General features: G+C 37.5%; 1 protein-coding gene across 2 annotated transcripts in view; it reads right to left on the reverse strand.

Annotated features, from left to right (window-relative positions):
• DMD (dystrophin) overlaps positions 1-21,571 on the reverse strand; it is a 2,362,317-nt gene that overhangs the window by 1,487,835 nt on the left and 852,911 nt on the right. For both annotated transcript variants that reach the window (XM_079764882.1, XM_079764883.1), the window contains exons 27-29: positions 17,850-18,032; positions 16,094-16,228; positions 14,288-14,437 (exon numbers count right to left, since the gene is read on the reverse strand). In XM_079764882.1, coding sequence (XP_079621008.1) covers positions 14,288-14,437; positions 16,094-16,228; positions 17,850-18,032 — 468 coding nt within the window. The remainder of the gene's footprint in view (positions 1-14,287; positions 14,438-16,093; positions 16,229-17,849; positions 18,033-21,571) is intronic.

The raw sequence follows: 21,571 nt of genomic DNA on the forward strand, positions 1-21,571 counted from the left end.
CTGTTTTTGTTTATGATACATTTCTAAATTTCAAAATGGTCACTACCATAGCTTTAGCTGCCCCCTCTATCTTGCCACATACTTACCATAGCTTGTCATCAAACATCTTCTAAAATAATCTACATTTACTACCTCTACTTTACCACTTCCAAATTCCTCTTTTACCTCAATTTAATCTCACAATTGCACCTCAAACAACTGAACAAGGCATATATCTATAATGTATGACTGAATGGGAGTTGAGCAAATAAATCCAGCTAGTAGGGACTACTTTTTTAGGTACTAGGTTCTGCATTTTATATAAACGTAGAGGTAATTTTTTATATAAGAGAAGAGGTAACATTTTTATATAAAAGGAGAGGTAAAATTAGTTTAAGTATATTTATATACCAAGAGGAAGTTAAATATTAGAACTTAGCTGCTTGCAAGTCACTATCATTTTAGAGAAATTTCAGTAGTTCATAATAATTTACTCTTTAACTACAGCTAAATTTGTTTTATACCTTTCATTAAAATTGGACATATCTAAAATCTTGGTATATAAGAGTAATCTGATCAGTAATTTAATATATAGATCTATAATCACTGCCCTAATATTTCTGCTTAAAATTATATTTATATCTCAGTGGTAAAACAGAAGATACTTTTAAAAAAATATTTGTCTTCTGTAATCATCTGGAGTATAGTTTAATATCACCAATTTTTGATGACAGCCTCTTTATGGACAGAGGCCAAGATATTTCATTTATTTTTATTAAGGACACATCAGTACAAAAAGGTCTAAAAGTGAAGTGGGTGTGACTGAAGTTAAAAGAACCTTGTTCATAAAGAAAAATATAGAGAACTTATATACCTGCCAGATCATATTTAGATCTGCTGAAACTATCTTTCAGATCTGCTAGAGAGAGGCTGGTGAAAAAAGAGAAAAGCCAAAGATTACTTTAACCCTTTGTACGCCATAAGTTTCTATAGATGCATTAAAATCATTTTTGTGTGAACTTTCAACTGAAATATTCAAGAACACCTGAATTGTGAGTAACATATTTATTTTTGTAAGATTCATTGCAAATTAATTTTTAATTAAATTCAAAATATTGTGGTATGTGGAGATGGTTTCCATTTTGGACATGTGGCAGTTAACTGGTTAAGGTTTCTGGCCTGAAAATTTTAAAGAATGAGTTGCCATCAATGAGGATGAAGAACAATCGTGTTAAGTTTGATAGGAGCTCAGATCTGACTATGTTAAGTTTGAATTGTCTATTAAATATCCAAATAGAGATGTATCACAGAAGGGTGGATACTCAGGTCTAGAATTTAGAGCAAAGGTATGTACTAGAGATAATATTTTGAGAATCACTGACATGTAAAGAATATTTAAAATGATGGCACTGCATAAAACATCAAAAGCAGTAGCTGTAGAAAGAAAGGAGAGCATTCAACCTTAAAACTGCTTAATATACAACTGGATCCAGTTTCCCAAATTTGTCTTAGAATTTTTCCTTATATGTTTATGACTGAAATTGTCATGGGATTTTCCCTCTTGTACCATTTTTGTCAAATTTTGGTAAAAAGTTTTACATTTTTCAGCCTGTCTTAATCAGTTTGGAATGCTATTACAAATGTTAAGTGGCTGATACAGCACATATTTATTTCTCACAGTCTGGAGGCTGAAAAGTCCAAGATCAAGGTGTCCACAGATTCGGTGGTTTGCAAGCAGCTTCCTTCTTGCTGTACCATCACAGGGATGAGATAATCATCTCTCTCATGTCTGTTCCTATCAGGGCATTGCAGACGTTCTTTTCAGAATTTCTTTCTTTTAGAAAGGAACTTCTGGGGTAAAAATCTCAGTTTATATTTCTCTGAAAATATCTAATCTTCCCACTTGGTAAATTTGCTAGGTTTTGAATTCTAGGCTGAAGGTATCATTTTTCCTTAATATCTTGAAAATATTTTTACTTTTTTTCTGATTCGTATGTTGTAGTTAAGAAGTCTAATGTCAGTCTAATTTTATTCCTTCATAGGTTATCTGTCTCACCTCTCTGCTAATTTTTCTTTGGAATTCTGAAGTTTCACTGTGATATGTTTAAGAGCAGATTTCTATTTATCGATTCGGCATGCTATATAATATATTGTGCTTCTTGGTTGAGTGCATTCTGTCATGGGCTCTGGAATTTTTTTTCAATATCCTCATGTATTCCTCCCTATCCATTTCTTTTATTGTTTTCTTCAGAACCTCCTATTAAACATAAGTTAGGCCTTCGTAGTCTACCCTGATATCTTTTGCCTTTCTCCTCATATTGTCTACCTCCTTAGTTTTTGGTAACACATTTTGTATACTAAATTCAATTTTCCAACTCACTTTTCCCCAACTCTTTAATATACATTCAACATAGCCATTAATTTTTAATTTTTAGAATGATAATTATAGTAGTTTTAGTTTGATCTTTTTCAAATCTTCCTCACCAACTTTTAGTGTTTTATTCTTTATTCAATTTTCAACATAATTTCTTTCTTTAATGTTTTATCTACATATTTTACACTTGTCATTTAGCAACTTTAATATCTGAAACTGTAGAAAAGTTGGTCTAAATCACTAAGCATTCTAAGTGATGAGTTTGCCTTATGATGCCTTGTTTTCCTATGCTTGTGGATTTTTATCATGAGCTCAAATGTTACTGAATTTAACCATTAGAATACTAAGGGAATTTTTCTTTCTAAAGGATTTGGATTTGATTCTGACTAGTGCTAAGGTGTTACCAACATGGAGCTACATTAACTTAATTTCTTGCCTTGGGGATTCCTTGACCTTTATGGTAATACACACTTAAATAGTGATCCTCTCAAGAATATGCCTATGGTTATACATTTTCAGTGGATATGGTTATAATTATTTTTACTATTACTTTTATATTCAGATCAGGAAGAGGAATGGGCATATTTTTATACTGGTGCCCTCTGCAGATATATAAAATATCCCCTGTCCAAATATGTAAAATTTTAGTTCAGCTCCTAAGATTCCTCAAATTTCGCTTCAATAAACTGGCTTAATTCACCCAAAATATGTATTCTTAGTATGACATTTTAACTCCAGGACAGTGTAAAGGTCACCGTTCATAGTTATATTTCTTCTATGGCTTCAGTTTCATTCATTTTTTTTTCTCATGGCTTTTAAAGTTTTACTCATACTTCATTGAAAGAAAGCAATTCAAAAGTATATTCATTGGAAATTTCCCAGCATCCTGGTGTTCTGCAGAGGGTACTTTTGAATACTTAGTCTGCCTCACTCTTGGGCATGGAAGTGAGCCTCTTCTCAACATCTGTGAAGTGAGATAATCAACATACCTCATAAAACTGTGAATATTAAGGTTTATACTGTTTATAATTTTCTAGCCTAAGATCTTAACATATAGTAGCTATTACTATTAATTTTATTACAGATTGATATTTTTAAGATGTAAGCATATTCACAGAATCACAAGCATATTATTTTATTAGACAAATGGCTTCCAATAAATTTTTAAAATTTATCTTCATTGTTGATAGTATTACAGATATCCCCTTTGTTCCTTTTTTTTCCCAGTGACAATGTCCACCCGTCCAAGGCCTTATTGTCTGTGTCCATGGGTTATGCATAGCTATATATATAAAAGCCTAAGCAACCTTTACAATGGAAGTACCCAAACGACTTGTTGCTATGATGTGCACTGACCACCAGGGGGAAGACGCTAAGTACAGGAGCTGCTCCCAGCCCGCAGGCCCCGATTGCCAGATGGGGCCTGCCAGCCAACCTCCTGGTTCCTCCCCTACGGCCAGCAGGCCTCCATCACCCAATTAGGACCAGGGCCCAGGCTGGGTCAGGGAACTGGGGGTGGGTGGCTACAGATGCAGCCCCTTTCCCAGGGGGGGCGAGGGCCGGCTCCCTCCTCAGGGCCGGCTGCCAACCTCCTGGTCCCTCACCCCAGCCGACAGGCCCTGGGCTGGGATGGGGAACTGGGGGTGGGTGGCGGTGACCAACCTCCTGATATTTTTAAGATGTAAGCATATTCACAGAATCACAGCATATTACTTTATTAGACAAATGGCTTCCAATAAATTTTTATAATTTCTTTATCATGAGATCAAATGTTACTGAATTTACAATAACATTTAGAAGTGGGATCACTGGGTGGGGGCTGCGACCTCTTGCAGGCTACCTGGGTGCTGGGGGTGATGGTGACGAAGGTGCGGTAAGAATGTGGGGTGTCCGCTGAGCTCGCTTTCACTCCCCCTGCTACCTTCCCTTGGGATGCCAGGGCTTGCACACCGGGGAAGCCCCTGCGCTCAGGTACCAGGCACCCGTGAGGAGCCTGCCCCATACCCGTGTGCAGCCTCTTCCAGGTGAGCTGAGCCGCAGTCACCAGGACCATAGGGGTTGGTCGGGCTCCCCGTGGGTTCTGGTTCAGCCTGGCTCCTGCCCTGGTGGTCTCGGCCCCAATTAGGCTCAGCCTCTGCCTCAACCCCGTGCTCTGGGCGAGGCTCCCACCTGGGTGCCAAACATGCTTGAGGCTATGCCTCGGAGTGGGCACCATGCCAGGTCCCTGGCTCTCTGCCCACAGCCCCTCTCTGGCCACCCACCCCTGCGATCACACTCCTGCTTCTTCTGGATAAACACCATGGAGGGAAGCAGGCACAGGTACAGGATGTGGGGGCACCTGCCACTGCCCGCCACACAGGAGCTGTTCTGCGAGGCTGGCTGGGAGAGAGCGTGCAGCCTGCCTGGCTTCCTTGCAGCACCACTGAGTGGCCCAGAAGCCCATGCTGCACCCAGGCCCATGGTGTCTGGCCACGCTCACTGCATCTCCACTTGGGGAGTCAAGCCCTGTGACTCAGGTAGAGAGGGGCGCGTGGGAGCCTAGTGGCTCAGGTGCTGCCCAGGGTCCAGAGGTGAGCTGGGACCTGCCCTTCTATGCCAGATGCCCACACTTCGATCACTGGCCAGGCCTAGGGACCCCACCTGTGCACAAATTTCATGCACCAGGCCTCTACTATGCATATGTTTTTCCTGGTTAATCTCCTCCCACCCACCGTCCTACCCACACCTTCCCTCTGAAATTCATCAGTCTGTTCCATAGATCTATGTCTCTGGATCTATTTTGTTTATCATTTTATTTATTTTTTATTTTTTTCTTATGTGCCCCAGGCATGAAACAGCTCTGGCCACCAGCACAGGCATAAGCTAGGATGAATGAAGGACTGTATGTCTGCTTTACCACTGACTGATATAACAGCGACACCACCAATCAGGTGTTTCCTTGCCAATTGCCAGAAGGTTATTAGTTTATTTTGTTCAATAGATTCTACAAAGGAGTGAGGTCATGAGATACTTGTCTTTCTTTGACTAGCTTATTTTGCTTAGCATAATACTCTCCAGGTCCTTCCATGCTGTTGCAAATGGTAAGAGTTCTTTCTTTTTTACTACCACATATTCCATGCTATACATGTACAACAGCATTTTTATCCACTCCTCTGTTGATAAGCACTTGGGCTGTTTCCAGATCTCAGTTATTGTAAATTGTGCTGCCATGAACATAGAGGTGCATATATTCTTTCTGATTAGTGTTTCTGATTTCTTAGCATATATTTCTAGAAGTGGGATCACTGGGTCAAATGAGTTCCATTTTTAATTTTTTTGAGGAAACTTCATACTGTTTTCCACAGTGGCTGCACCAGTCTGCATGCCTACTAGCAGAGTAGTAGGATTACCTTTTCTCCACATCCTCTATAGCAGTTGTTTGTTGATGACAGCCATTCTGACAGGTTTGAGGTGATACATCATTGCCATTTTAATTTGAATCTCTCACATGATTTGTGACTTTCAGCATTTTTTAATATGTCTCTTGATTTCTAATTTCACGCCATTGTGACCTGAGAAGATGCTTGCTATGATTTCAATCTCCTTGAACCTGTAGATACTTAGTTTGTGTCCTAACATGTAGTCTATCTTTAAAAATATCCCATGTGCACTTGAGAAAAATGTATATTCTGTAGCGTTGGGGTGAATTGTTCTGTAAATGGCAAATAATTCCATCTGATCTAGTGTGTTGTTTGGGGATGCTATTTCCTTGTTGATTTTTTGTCTAGAAGATCTATCCAATGATGTCAGTGGGGTGTTAATGTTCATCTCTCCCTTAAAATCCTCCATAAGTTTTTTTTTAATATATCTGGATGCTACTATATTGGGTGCATATATGTTTACTAGAGTTATAGCCTCTTGTATCAATCCCTTTGGAAGTATTAAGTGGCCCTCATTGTCTTTTGTTATGGCCTTCAATTTGAAGTCTATTTTGTCAGATGTGAGTATTCCTACACCAGCTTTTTTTCATTTCCATTTGCCTAGAAAATTTTTCCATCCTTTCACTTTCATTCTGTGTGAGTCTTTTGTTATGAGCTAAGTTTCTTGTAAACAGCATATGCATGGGTCATGTTTTCTTATCCATTTAGCTACCCTATGTCTTTTGATTGGAGTACTTAAGCCATTTACACTTAAGGTTATTATTGATAGATACTTATTTTTTGTTATTTTACTCTCTATGTCTGTGTTCTTCTCTTTCTCTCTATTTCTTCTTCTTACATCAGTCCCTTTAGCATTTCTTGCAGTGCTGGTTTGGTGGCAATAAACTCATTTAGCATTTTTTTTTTGTCTCCAAAGCTCTTTATTTTGAATGATAGCTCTGCTGGATAGTGTAGTCTTGGGTTTAGTCCCTTGGATTTCATTACTTTGTATATTTCATGCCATTCCCTTTTGGCCTGAAGTGATTTTACTGAGAAATCAGCTGAAAGTCTAATGAGAGCTCCCTTGTAGGTAACTTCATGTTTCTCTCTTGCAATCTTTAAGATGCTTTGTCTTCAATGTTTGGAATTTTAATTAATATGTGCCTAGTTGTGGGTCTTTTTGGGTTCATCTTGATTGGGGCTCTCTGTGTTTCCTGAAATTGAGTGACTTTTTCCTTCACCAGGTTAGGGAAATTTTCTGCCATTATTTCTCCAAACAGGTTCTCTACTCCTTCCTTGGATCCTTCTTATTCTGGTATCCCTCTGATGCAAATGTTGTTACATTTCACCTTGTCCCAAAGCTCCCTTAAACTCTCCTCCTGCTTTTTACTTTTTTTCCATTTGCTGCTCTGAGTGGGTGTTTTTTTCTACCTTGTCTTCTAATTCACTGATTTGGTCCTCAGATTCTTCTAGTCTACTGTCCTATCCTTCCAGGGCATTCTTTATTTCAACTATGTCTTCCCTCATTTCCAGTTGATGCTTAGTCATTGTTTCTACTTCTCTTTTCATGTTGGTGTAATTCTTATTAAGTTCCTATAATTCTCATTCAGTTGCTTATAATTCTCATTAAGTTGCTTGGAGTTGTCAATGAATTATTTGAGCACCCTTATTATCATTACTCTGAATTCTTTATCTGAAAAATTGCTCACCTCTATTTCATTTAGTTCCTTTTCTGACCATTTCTCCTTTTATTTCATTTGGGGGTTGTTTCTTTGTCTCCCTATTTTTACTGTCACTTTGTATTTGTTTCTATATATTAGATCAAAATGCTATGTCTCCCAGATTTTGTGAGGTTGTCTTATGTAGATGTGTTTCTTGGGACACAATGGTGCAGTCTCTTAGATATCCTGAGATGGGTGCTCTAGGAAAGTCTCTTGCTTGGGTTATTTGCATTATTCTGTAGTTGGTCTTGAATGTTATTCTTCCAATAGTGGATGGAATCTCCTCTCAGGCTCGCTGACTATGTGGCTCATCCCCAAATAGTCATGTGAGTTGTTGTGGAGGTGTGGTCTCCAGGTGTTTTCTGTCCTTTCTTGATATGTCTCCTGCTTAGCTGGACCTCAGTTGGTAATTCAGGTGAATGTTCTCCAATTTAGTTGTATGTCCAGTCTGGCCCTGGGAGGAGGTGGTTGACAGATCTGTCTACTTGGCCACCATTTTCTCCCCTCCAATAAAATTTTGACCTCGTTACAATATAGTGTCACATTTTTTCCTGGATTACTTTACAGTTTTCCTTCAATCCATATTTTTCTATTCTGGTCTATCTGTGCTAAGGTAGACATGACACTGAGTGAACAATTCAAAGTCATAATAACCTGGAACAATTAATTAAAATTGCAAATGAAGCAGAATTAACCAATTTAGGTTTTGCCTCTTCTATTTTACTCTATCTACTATTTAATGTCAGGTGAAAGATCTTATAGATGACTATGAAAAAGACAGAAATGGGGCATTAATAATATACAAGAAAGATTAAATAATCACTGATTAAGAGAACTGGTAAAGGCTTTGGACTTTGAAATTTGTGATTTTAGTATTTAAGATTCTACAATGTTTTCTTTTAATTAGTCATCACTAATACTTTTAAGCATATTCTGTAACATTTCCTTAGAAATTAGGTCACTGGTTAATTGTAATATTCACTCCTTATTAGACAGCTTTTGTTTTTAATATAAGGAAAGGATCACTGAGATAGAAGTTAGTGTGGTCAGATGGTCATGTGTTCAGGTTCAAGCACAATGAAACAGGGCCTAAATGATCAGTAGCCTTTTACTTTTTATACCTTTTCCACATCTATAAAATGGGCATGGAAAATACCTTATACCATAGAGTATTGTGAGAACAAATGAGAAAATGCATTTCAGACACTTAGAGCAGTGCCTGAGCCTTTGTACCCATTATACAATTATGTTTCTATTGTTATGCATTTTGCTGTACCACTAACACATCTTCTGTAGCTTGTTTACTCTATAACAAGTTGTAAAAAATAGAGGATTCGGTATGATTTTTGGAGCTCTTCCTGGTTTGCTAACCATCTTTCAAATCATTAGTGTGAGTAGAAAATATAGTGCCATGTGATTATGAAGCGTGAACGATGACTTTTCAAGGAATGGAACTAATTTATTACTTATTTGAATGCAAAATCACACTCTGAAATTAGGAAAGAGATCCAGCGTATTTCTTTTAAATATTCATAGGCAATAAAATATCTGGTTGTTTGATTGATTTAGCAGGCAATTGAATGTTACCTTTGCTCTTCATAATTGCATCTATAAAAAACATTGGGCAGGCAATTAAAAACACCACAAACCTCTGACACAGGCATTTAATTGAGAAGAAAATGGGCCAATGCTCATCTTCAAGTGAAAGAGCACTTTGTTTATTAATGAAAAACTGTTTCTTCTTAATCAACAACAGAAAGAAGAAAATTCTGACTTAAAACAAATTCAGGACATTGACTATAACAATCTAACATACAACATGGATTTTGTTGAAAAATAAATAAATTTAAAAGGTCTGTTACTGTAATTATTTCCCAGCCCCTTAGATAATTTATCTGAGGATCCATCTACATTGCATCAAAACACTAGTCTTTTCAACTAAATTCTCAATAGGAACATCAAGATGATTGATTTAGTAACAAATTATTAGGTGTGTCTCTATTACCTAAATAGTTTGGTATTGATCAAAGCACTGAGATTATACCCTGAGAAATAGGAAAACCCTGTTACTACCCATCGTTTTAACTCAACATCATATCTTTAAAGTCACATCAGCTTATTAGAGGCAAGTACAACAGAATTTGAGAAGGCTATTATCTCTAACAGACGTGTTTTTTATCAAAGTTCTAAAGCACTAAATGTGTTTTATTTTCATTGCCAAATTACTCTCAGGTGGCTAGATATTCTATATAAGCACAGCCAGTACAGATAATGGCTTCAAGTTTATTTCAAGTTTATTTTTTGTTACTGTAGCATTCTGCTTAATTGATTATTGAAGTAGAAATGGAAAACTCCTTTCAACTTTAGAACTAAGAGAATGATGAAAGAAGTACTTTTGTCAGTTTTCTGCATTTTATTTAAATAATGAAAGTGGGTACATTTCATTGTTTTTAATATTAGAATATATGTGTTTGTATATCCATGCTCTTTGTGACGGTGTGCTTTGAAGTTAGGCGCTATAGCATAAAGCCTGGTAAAAATAAAAATTATAATTATTTTTTAAATATGTATTGTGTTCTTAGCACTGTAATAAGCACTTTCTATGAAGTATTTTCTATTTTCCTCAGGAGAACCCTATGAAACAGGATATGTTATCAAAGATAAAGAAATGGGAGCTTGAAAATATTATCCAGGGTCACAAAGCCAATGAGGTGTAGGGGGATTGCCAGTCATGAATTCATTGTCTTTCAACTTTGATCTCTTGATGATACTGGGATCTCTTTTTGCCAGCTGGCATGACACTAAGTTTTGCCTGTAGAGGGCACTGGAGTGACACTGGGGGAGGTAAAGGTTTCTCTGTTCCAGTGTGTTTTTCTTTCTTGCGCCTGTGGTTCTGGTTTGGCCTGTGGCTCTGGATCCACCCCTGACTATATAATAGTTCTGGGTTGGGTAAACCTGGTTAATGTTTTTGCCATCTTGTGGGCTGGAGACAATTTCCAAACAGGTCTGAATACCATCTTTGGGTAGATCTCCTTGATTTCCAAATTAGTTCTTTCCTTGGGTATTATCCCTCAGGCCTTGGGTATTCTTTTGAGTTCTTGTTTATTCTCTCTTAAAAATTAATTCCCAATAAATAGTTAGTGGTTATCGGCATTAAACCTACCCTGTGCAACTTACTGCATAGTTCCTGTGACCCATCTGATCCTGTCTAATACAAGGGGCTGTTGCAACCCAAGTTTTTCTGATTGGTTATTCAATGTTTTAATAACTCAGTTTGGATATAACAGAGTAGGTGTGCAATCAAGATTTGTTGTTGAGTAGAATTATTATTTATTTCTGGAAAATGCCAGGTTGCAAACTAAAGACATTTGAAATATAAACACATAACAGTGTTTGTGTTACTAAAGGTTTGCAAGAGTAGTACATAAATGAGGCTGATGCCATGATCAGGTTAGAAAGCAATCTATTCCTAAGCACATAATAGAGAAATTCTGAACACAGCTAAAGATTAAAATTGAGGTCTTTTCATAGCTTTGCCAAGGTCAGTTTTATAATGTGTCCTGATTTTTTTGCTTGAACTACAGTTTTTGTGACACTAATATTTCAATAAAGTAAAAAAGCACATACTGATTCCATATCAAAATATTGATCTGCCCCAACAATCACCTACTTCTTTTCAGAATTGGACAAAGTCTTACTGAGGACTTCTTTATTTCCAATTTAAAACATGATCAAACTTCTCCCCCATTTAATTAGCAAAAGGTTTCCTGCAGATCTCCCTGGCTACCATACCCCATTAGAACCTTTCTTTCACTTCATAGCCAACTCCTCACAAGGATAGTATATACTTGCTTTCCCCCTTTTCCTCTATAATGTCTTCTGTAACACTGTCACCAAAGTCTCTCTATGCCCCGGGAAAATCCACCTAAACTGCTCTCGTCAAGGTCATAAGTGATGTCTTTTTTGCCCAATTTCATCATTTTCTTTTTATAATTTTAATTTTTTTCATTTTTAAATTATAGTTCACATTCAATATTGTTCTGTATTAATTTCAGATATATACTGCGTAGTGGTTAGACAATCATGTACTTTACAAAATGGTCCCCCCATGCTTCAAGGGCCCACCTGACACCATACATAGTTATTATGATATTACTAGAGGCCCGGTGCATGAAATTCGTGCACGGAGGGAGGGTGTCCCTCAGCCCAGCCTGCACCCTCTTCAATCTGGGACCCCTCGAGGGATGTCCGACTGCCCGTTTAGGCCCGATCCCGGTGGACATCGCTCTCACAATACAGGACTGCTGGCTCCCAACTGCTCGCCTGCCTGCCTTCCAGAATGCCCCTAACCGCTTCTGCCTGCCAGCCTGATCACCCCCTAACCACACCCATGCCAGCCTGATTGATGTCTAACTGTTCCCCTGCCAGCCTGTTTGCCCCCAACTTCCCTCCTCTGACGGCCTGGTCACCCCTAACTGCCCTCCCCTGCAGGGTTGATCACCTCCAATTGCCCTCCCTTGCAGGCCTGGTGCCTCCCAACTGCCCTCCCCTGCTGGCCATCTTGTGTCCACATGGGGGCAGGATCTTTGACCACATGGGGGTAGCCATCTTGTGTGTTGGAGTGATAGTCAATATGCATATTACTCTTTTATTAGATAGGATAGAGGCCTGGTGCACGGGTGGGGGCCAGCTGGTTTTCCCTGAAGGGTGTGCCAGATCAGGGTGGGGGTTCCCTTGGGGCGTGGGATGGCCTGAGCGAGGGGCCTGTTGTGGTTTGCAGGCCGGCCACGCCCCCTGGTGACCCAAGCAGAGGCCCTGGTATCTGGAATTTATTTTCCTTATACAATTGAAACTTTGGAGCCTGGAGCAGAGCCAAGCCTCCTGCTTGCTCAGTGGCAGGCAGCCATTTCTGTTGGAGTTTATTCACCTTCTATAATTGAAACTTTGTAGCTTGGAGTGAAAGCTTAGGCCAGCCAGGGTAGGTGGAAAGCTTGGCTTCATACGTTGTCGGGGGCAACCCTTGCCTCCTGCTCTTTCCAGCTCCTTAACTGCTGCCATTTCTGTTTGGATTTGTTTACCTTCTATAATTGAAACTTTGTAGCCTTGAGTGGAGGCTTAGGCTGGCAAGGGCTGTTGCCTGGGAAACCCAAGCCTCCCTCCTGCTCTCTATGGCTGTAGCCATCTTGGTTGGGTTTATTTGCATATTTGCTCCTGATTGGCTGGTGTGCGTGGCTGGTGGGCATGGTTTGTGGGTGTAGCGAAGTTAGGATCAATTTGCATATTACTCTTTTATTAGGTAGGATTGACTACTAGAGGCCTGGTGCACAAAATTTGTGCACTTGGGGGGGTTCCCCTCAGCCCAGCCTGCACCCTCTTGCAGTCCGGGAGCCCTCAGTCGGACATCCTTAGCACTGCCACTGAGGCAGTAGAGGCTCCTGCCAGTGCCACAGCGCTTGCCAGCCGTGAGTCCAGCTTCTGGCTGAGCTGCGATCCCCCTGTGGGAGTGCGCTGACCACCAGGGGGCAGCTCCTGCGTTTAGCATCAGCCCCTTGGTGGTCAGTGCACTTCATAGTGATCAGTCATTCTGTGGTTTGGTCAATTTGCATATTAACCTTTTATTATATAGGATATTACATATGCTATAATTTACATCTCTGTAACTACCAATTTGTACTTAATCCTTTCACCTTTTTCACCCAGGCTCCCAACTCCTCTCTGGTCGATGCCTAATTCCCTCATCTTACTTGACCTTACTATTGTAGTTGACTTTTTTTTTTTCATGACTCCTACCTCCTAAGCACCCTGGCTTTATAACTGGAGTCTCCTCTACATTTTTTTTTTTTTTGGTTACCTGGGGTGATCTCATGAACTCTACAGTTGTGATTAGCATGTAACCTGATAAATCCACTATGTGTATAACTAGTCTGAATCATTCTCTTTAACTTCAGGGCTGGATATCTCTCTCTTACTGGATTATGGAATAATCCCACCTGGATGCTCCATAAGTACTACAGCAGACCCAGTGGGTGCTCTGCCACACAGCCCACTAACCCCGGAACCTCTGAGTTTGCGACCCACAGATTGAGAACCGCTAGCAGGGTCGCCTAAGACCATCGGAAAACACAGATATTTACATTACGATTCATAACAGTAGCAAAATTACAGTTATGAAGTAGCAACAAAAATAATTTTATGGTTGGGGGTCACCACAACATGAGGAACTGTATTAAAGGGTCGTGGCATTAAAAAGGTTGAAAACCACTGGCTAAGCTCTGGTGGCCAGTTGTTGCACATACTGCTAAATTCCCACCTTAAGTACCCATATGTGTATTATATCATTTTGTTTTTAAAATACACTATATTTGGTTTCCTGTACAAACCCATACTGTAAAACATTTTTAGATAAAATGATATAATATACACATAAATATTTCAGCCATGTCTAGCAAGTGACAGTTTCTAAAACATGGAAGCTGAGCTAATATTTAAATATTCCTCATTTTGCCCTAACCGGTTTGGCTCAGTAGATAGAGCTTTGGCCTGCAGACTGAAGGGTCCCGGGTTCCATTCTGGTCAGTGTGCATGCCTGGGTTGCAGGCTCCATTCCCAGTTTGGGGCCTGCAGGAAGCAGCCGATCAATGATTCTCTCTCATCATTGATGTTTCTATCTCTCTCCCCCTCTCCATTCCTCACTTAAGTAAATAAAAATATGTTTAAAAAATAAATATTCCTCATTTTATCTGAGAACCCTAAATGTATTTGCTAGTTGCTTATGCAAATTAGTTCAAAGAGATTTTTCACTCTTATCATCATACCTCTTCATGTAGTTCTCTCCAACGAGAATTAAATGTCTCAAGCTCCTCATTGATCAGTTCATCCATGACTCCACCATCTGTCAGGGTCTGTGCCAATATGCGAATCTGATTCGGGTTATCCTCTGAATGTTGCATCAGATTTTCAAGTGACTGAAACACATTTGCAAAAATTACTATTTTTCTTCATTTCTAAATATGTTGAATTAACAAAAATGATTTGTGTCTTCTGATTTACTTAAATTAAATTATAAGCAATTTAAACCAATATTAAAATGGGATCATAAAACATGGAAGATCATTATTATTGTAAAAAAGTACAGGGTGGGGCAAAATAGGTTTGCAGATGTTCATATAAAAATAATACAATAATTTACAAACAATAATACAAGAATAAACTATTGTTTCACGTACGCAGAACGGTAAATCTACTTTTGCCGTAACCTGTATGATGTTGCTGTATATAAATCTTCATGGACTTATTGAAAGATTGGGGAATGAGGTACCTAAAATGATTCACAGCCACCTTCTTATTTGATGGCCTCTACTCTAAAATCTGGAAAGGTAAAATACTCAATTTCTCTTGTAGCTACTGATAGCCAGGTGACATGATTCTGATATTATATGTAGAAAGAACTTTAAAAGATTCTCTTCCCCAAATTAAAAAAAAAAGGCACAGTCTCTTTAAAAGAAATCCTTCTGCGCTTTATACATCTAGGACTTAGAGGTAAAGTAGCCATTGTTGGACTGGGAGGCAATAAAAATGAGAATGAGGTCCTTCAATCTGATCATTTAATAGGATAACTGCATTTTGCATTCTTTGTCCTGGCCACCATCCTTTTACTCATGCAATATTTGGTCAATGCACATCTCTAAATAGGAAAGGAACAAAATTACAGTCCCTGTGGGAACTCTCTCACTGTTCTTTGATACCTCTTCAGGTTTTACAATTCTTTTTTGAAAATAAGAAAGTTGGATACAATGATGTCTAGGTTTCTGCTGGGACATTCTAAGATCCCAATTCTGTTCTGTCTAAAGAAACATTTTGCATATTCTTCACATCTTGATTAATTTATGCACCTTATTTTAGCATATTCATATAGAGGATGGCTCTACACACAATACATATGCTAACCTACATATTCATTTTATATAAAAGAGTAAACAAAAGTATAATAAAATGTATACAACATACATGATTAAATACCATAAGTTCACATAAATCAAAATTGACACATGTAAACTCCTTCATTTTATTTTTTAAAGGACTTCAAAATAAAACTTTAAAATATACTAAAATTTGGAATGTACTAAAACATATGAACATGCTAAAGACATATTTCTAATATCAAAACATGTGCACTTAGTAACTCAAAACATTCCATATGGTATGAATCTATGATTTTCAATATTTGTTTAATTTCCCAATTCAATAAATGTAGCCTTTAAACTGGAAAATAATATTTTACATTATTATCTTCTTTAGCCCTACTCCAAAGGAGCAAAAGTATGCATTCAAACTGTCTTTGCAAGTCTGTAGCAGATTTAAGCAGGAAAAGAAAAGTGTCAACATAGAACTTACTGATATGGCAAAAGGCTAATGTCCTCTGTAAGAGGTTATTTAAATTCTTTTTCAAACCTTGAGACTGGATGGTTCTTAGAGAAAACTAAGGCTTCTTCCAAATGCCAGTGAGGGAGGAGGGATGGCAACTAGACTCTCTGTGCTGTTTTGAATTTATTTTTTATTCGGTACTTGATATCTTTCAATATTGCATGTAAAGTGTCATCATTTAGATTTTCACAACTTACATCTAGCACCTTGGATATTTCCTCACTTCCACCTGGAATATTTTCAGTGGTTTTAAGTTTCAGTTCTACTTCATTCAGCCACTTGTTTGCCTTCTCCAAGTAAGACAGTAACTCATGCCAACATGCCCAAACCTCCTAAAAAAGAAATATCGCAGATGAACTATTTTAATAAAAAAGTACTTATGAGACTTCAGCATTTCCATTTTTTTAAAAACTTCTAAAAATATAGCATTACTGTATATAACTAAAAATGAAACTAGTCATTTTGGTCACTTAATATATCCATAATAACAAATCATGAAGAAAATATTTTATTTCATGAATAAATTCAAGGTTCAGTGCTTTACTTTTTTAAATAAAGAAATAATTCATCAACATTATATTAGATTTATATGTGCATTTTAAGCAAAGGGATAATAAAGGCCAATTTCTGGATTATGGTTATGTCCATACTGATAAAAGCAGGAAGATGCACTGGAGGATAAGAATATAAAAATAGTCATTTTTCCATTAGCTTTGAGATTATAAATATTGAAAAAAACTATAAAATACAATAGCACAATTCCCACCACCTACTACAGCACCTCCCCCCAACTTCTACCAAAAATGAAGGCTAGGAAATTTTTTTTATTTAAGGAGAAATTAAATTCTATCAGTTTCCCCATATTTTCACCTTTGCTCCTAGCCCTTGCAAATGATAGAAGACAGTCCCTCTCTAAGTGATGAAAAGTATTAGTCTAACCTACCAACACTTAATTGGCATTTTGCATATAGTTTATCACATAAAGTGAAATTAAGTATTTTGCTTTAAAAGATGATAGAAATCTTAAATCTGGGTCATTTCCAGCTCCTGCTGTACTACAGGCTGTCTTCCTTCTGGGCAACGATCTCAACAGGAAAATATAAATATCTCCTTAAATACCCGAGGGTACTTTAGAGTTTTGAAGATGCGATTGGTAATGTGTCTTTTTAACTTTGGTGCAGATTGAGCTAATGGACTACCTTGCTGATTTAACCATCAGGATAGATGGCCTCTTGTGTCCCCAATGCATTTGAAGGACACAGCTGGAAAAGCTGAATGTACCGACTTTACAGGTCACCTTGGGAAAATAAAATACACTCCTGCAGCCAGAATTGGAGCTAAAAGCCACTTAGAATAACAGTTAAGCTTAACTGTTTGGAACTTAAAATTACTTTGAAATCTCAGAAATGAAATTGACTTTGAAGAGAGTACAAACAAAAAAGGAAACTTTCGTTCCAAATGGTAAATGATGCTGATGTGGGAATGCCCTGCCCCTGCATCACTCATATAGATATGCTGAATGAAATATAAAAGAAATCATTTTAATTACATAGCTCATCTATGAAACAAACATGAAAAAGTCTCAGGTGGCAGAAACAAAGAGAGAAGTTAAGTGCACAGAGAGGTTGGAAAGGATAATAATAATAACAACGATAATAATGGTAATAATAAGAACACTTAAGATAATAGCTACTCAAATTTACTGAGCACTAGGCTAAGTACTTTAAATAGAAGTACTCATTTAATTTGTTCAACACCATGTGAAATAAGTACTATTTTATGTTCATTTTACACATAAGTTAAGCAACTGGCCAAAATCCCAAATTATAAGTGTCTAAGTGAAGAATTCGACCCTAAGTATTCTTATACCAGAGTCCATGTGCTTAATCACAGTGCTTCACATATGACCATAAATTGACACATAACTGATAAAAATCAAGAAAAGAAACTGACTTCCAAAGTCTTGCACTTCCCATTCAGCCTGGTGCAGAGCCACTGGTAGTTGGTGGTGAGAGTGTCAAGTTCCTTTTTTAAGGCCTCTTGTGCTACAGGTGGAGCTTGAGCTATGACACTATTCACGGACTCTGTAAGGAGTTTCACTTTAGCTTCTTTTTGCTGGGCCTCTTCTTTAGCTCTCTGAAAAAAAACAATAAATAACGCTCTGTTAATAGCAAGATGGGATTTTACTTCCAAAATGTATTCCTATCTATCATATATTTCCTTCCTCACAACACCTCTACTAGAGTGGGATAAATAAAAAGAAACCTAATATTGATTCCAATCATTTCCATACATTTAGGTTTAGTTAAAATTGGGAACTTGAAAGAAAAAATCATAATCAGAATATAATAGATCTTGAAAAGTAATCTGTATGTGGGTATATATTTGTAGATATCTATATTTCTCTATCTTTATCTACTTGAAACAAATATTTCAATACCAATTTCAAAAATATCTCATGGTATAGAATTGAAATGACTTATAAGTTATTCAGATGGATGAGTAATACTGAAATCAGTATGAATATTATTTAAATAAAAAGATAATTAATACAGAAAAGTCTTAATTCTATATATAGGACCATATTTTGATAACAGAAAGTTCTGTTCAGTAACTGAAAACACAAAAAGAAAGATAAGGGAAATAGCAGCCACTAACATGAAAGGGCTGGCCTGGGACTCACAACTATGCCTTGATCATCTCCTGTTGAAGATACTATTTCACAGAATATCAACATCAGACAAGGCTACTTTGTTAACATCACACATCATGACAACACATCACTCCATAATCACATTTGAATATAGATAAGAAGATAAAAATTGTCCAAACAACAAAATACCAAACACATACCTATTCTGTTTAGTATATGTTACTTCTGCATCTTTATCAATTATACTTTCCACCTCACTCTAGTCTTCCCTACTTCTAGGAAAAAATTACAAAAATACCTAATGATAGAGTTACTCCCACTTACTGACAACATGCAATCCAAAACAAAGCCTTTTAACTCTCCCTCAAATCATCTAATGCAAACTCAAATCCTACAATAGGTTCTTTCTGATAATCTCTTACTCAGACAACCCCATGTTGTATACACAGGTTCCCAGTGGCATGCATTCTCTCTCATTACCAAAAGTAATAAATCCAACTTGTTCAACTACAGAGGTATCACTGTTGATCTTTGGCTGAAGGGAGGGTGTTTACACTCAATTTCCAATGTGTACATGTTAGAAATACAAATACAAACACACATGCACACACACAATGGATCTTTCATTTGGGTTACTCCAAAGGCCAACCCTGAGATGAGCTTTCAGGCATAAGTAGTTCCATGTGAGATGTAAAGGAAATACGGGTAGGGGAATGGGGAATGGAGGCAGGAAAGTGAATGGAAATTATAGGGTATACTTACTGAAACCAGCAATTACTGTTGGCGACTAGAGTTTAAAGCTGGTGGGAAACTCTGGGAAATGCATGCCTCAGGGTTATCCCACTCAGGGATGAGGACACTGGGGTATTTATATACCATCATTGGTTGAAGGCTGCTGGGGGAATGTTAATCTCTTAGTACATGAAGCTAGGCACACAGGTGAAAAAAGTAGGAATCAGTTGCCACAGAAAGCCCTCAGGTAAAGAAATGCAGGTTCTGGCATGTGGAAGCTGGACTTATACGCAGTGCAGTAGTGAGAGTAAGGTGATGTGGGCAGGAATTGGACAAGGTCTGGACAAGGTCAGCTATAAAATGTCTCTATGTATTTTAACACAATCAGTGTATGCCTTTGGATTTCATCCCATAATACTACAAAAAGAATACAATAATAGCAAATGAAAGTTGTTTTGACTATAAAATGATTGCCTTCATGGATTTTAATTTAATTGATTTAAATGTTAAATTCAAAATTCTAACTAAATCTGTGTGAGTTGTTTTTGTTTTTTTGCCATCATTGAGCTTGGGATTTGTTTCTACACAAACCATATTTGGCTATAGTAATTTGAGCATTACAAATAACTTTCACAACCATTAATCACTTAGTATGTTCTGCTGTGTGATACATTGGACATATTGTATGTGTTATCTTATTGGGTCTTTAACAAAAGCTTGTGATATGTGTTTACTTATTTACACATTATACAACAGAAAACAAAGATTCAGAGAGTTTAAGTAAATCATTCTTGGAGTTTTTCTTTTCTTCCTCAGTTTCTATTAAGCCCATCTCAAATATTCCATGCAATAAAGAAGGAGCATGTTGCAGTGGATCCAATACATAAAATTACACTTTATACAAGTTACAAACAACCTATACAACTGTAAAAAATGCAGAATGATAATTCCTTGCTTTTTAGGTTTTCATAAATTGTTTTAAAAATAGGCTTAGAAGTTGGGAAAAGTTCAGAGATGATAAAACAAAGGTAGATCCTAAAACTAATAAAATAACATCTACTGTAAACTATAATTTTTAAAAATTATAATACAAAAGGAAAGGAGATCATGAGGAATTTTCTCCACTATAGAGAAGGCAGACAACTAAATGACTGTATAACTTAGACATAATCCTCATCATAAATGTGGCTTTTGCTCCCTTTATATACACGAATCTAACCACCATATGCTCAGAAAACGTTCATTGCTGGTATGTCAAATAAGTGGTTCTCAAAGTATGGTTCTTTGGAACTTCTTTGGAACACACTCCTTAGCATTACCTGGAAAGTTTTTAGACATTAAAAATCTCAGGCCCTATCCCAGACTGACTGAATCATATATCCTGGGGTGGGACCCAGAGGTCTGTGTTTTAACAAGTCCTCCAGTTGATTCTGATGATCACTCACTTGTGAGAATCAGTATTCTTGCCTGTCACCCATAAATGAGAATAGCAAATGCACTTATGTAAGTGATGATAAGCACTGGGGCTACAGTTACCATACTGTGTTGTTGTTTTTAAAGAAGAAAACAGTTAAAACTGAAATTCCAGAGTTTTTTTTAAAGGGTTTAATATAAAGTTTCAGCATCTAGTCATTGCAGACTTCCAAAATAATTTTGAAGTGAGATGTTTCATCTGAAACATTCCCATAGGCTCTTTTATGTTTAATTGAAAAGTTTTGTTTACAGGGAAAAAAGAAGTGATCGAAACAGCATTATCTTTTATCAAGTAGAACACAGAAGAGCAAAGTAAAGAAACAGAAGGAGGTGTCTACTTTTTCTCTGATTAAATCAGGGAGAGATGTTAAAGTAGGTCAGTCTCTTTTGACAATAAAGTTAAATTTTCTCTTAATATGAGCACAGGTGGAAGCCTGGACAAGTTGCTATCAATACCCTCTAGATAGCGAAACAGACCAAAAAGAGGTTACCTTGACTGGCAGGCACAAAACACAAGAAATGTGATCTTCTTGCCAATTGCCTTTGCTCCTATTGCCAGAGGCTGGCTGAGCTTTTCTGCTTGTCAATATTCCCCCCAATGCACCCATTTTGTAGCTAGGGTAGTTACTTAAACATGCCAACCTATGTAGACTAATTGGTTGGGCCACACATTTCTAAGACTGTTTACAAAAATTGAAAATTTGAGACACTCTGCTCTCCATCACTAGAAAAGAAAATATCATCTGACTGGGTTGTTAGCCAGATATGCCGACTGTGCAAGGAGAGAGGGAAAAGAGCCAGAAGAGGGCCAGAGCCA

Source organism: Cnephaeus nilssonii, assembly GCF_951640355.1.
Source record: "Cnephaeus nilssonii genome assembly, chromosome: X".
Lineage (NCBI taxonomy): Eukaryota > Metazoa > Chordata > Mammalia > Chiroptera > Vespertilionidae > Cnephaeus > Cnephaeus nilssonii.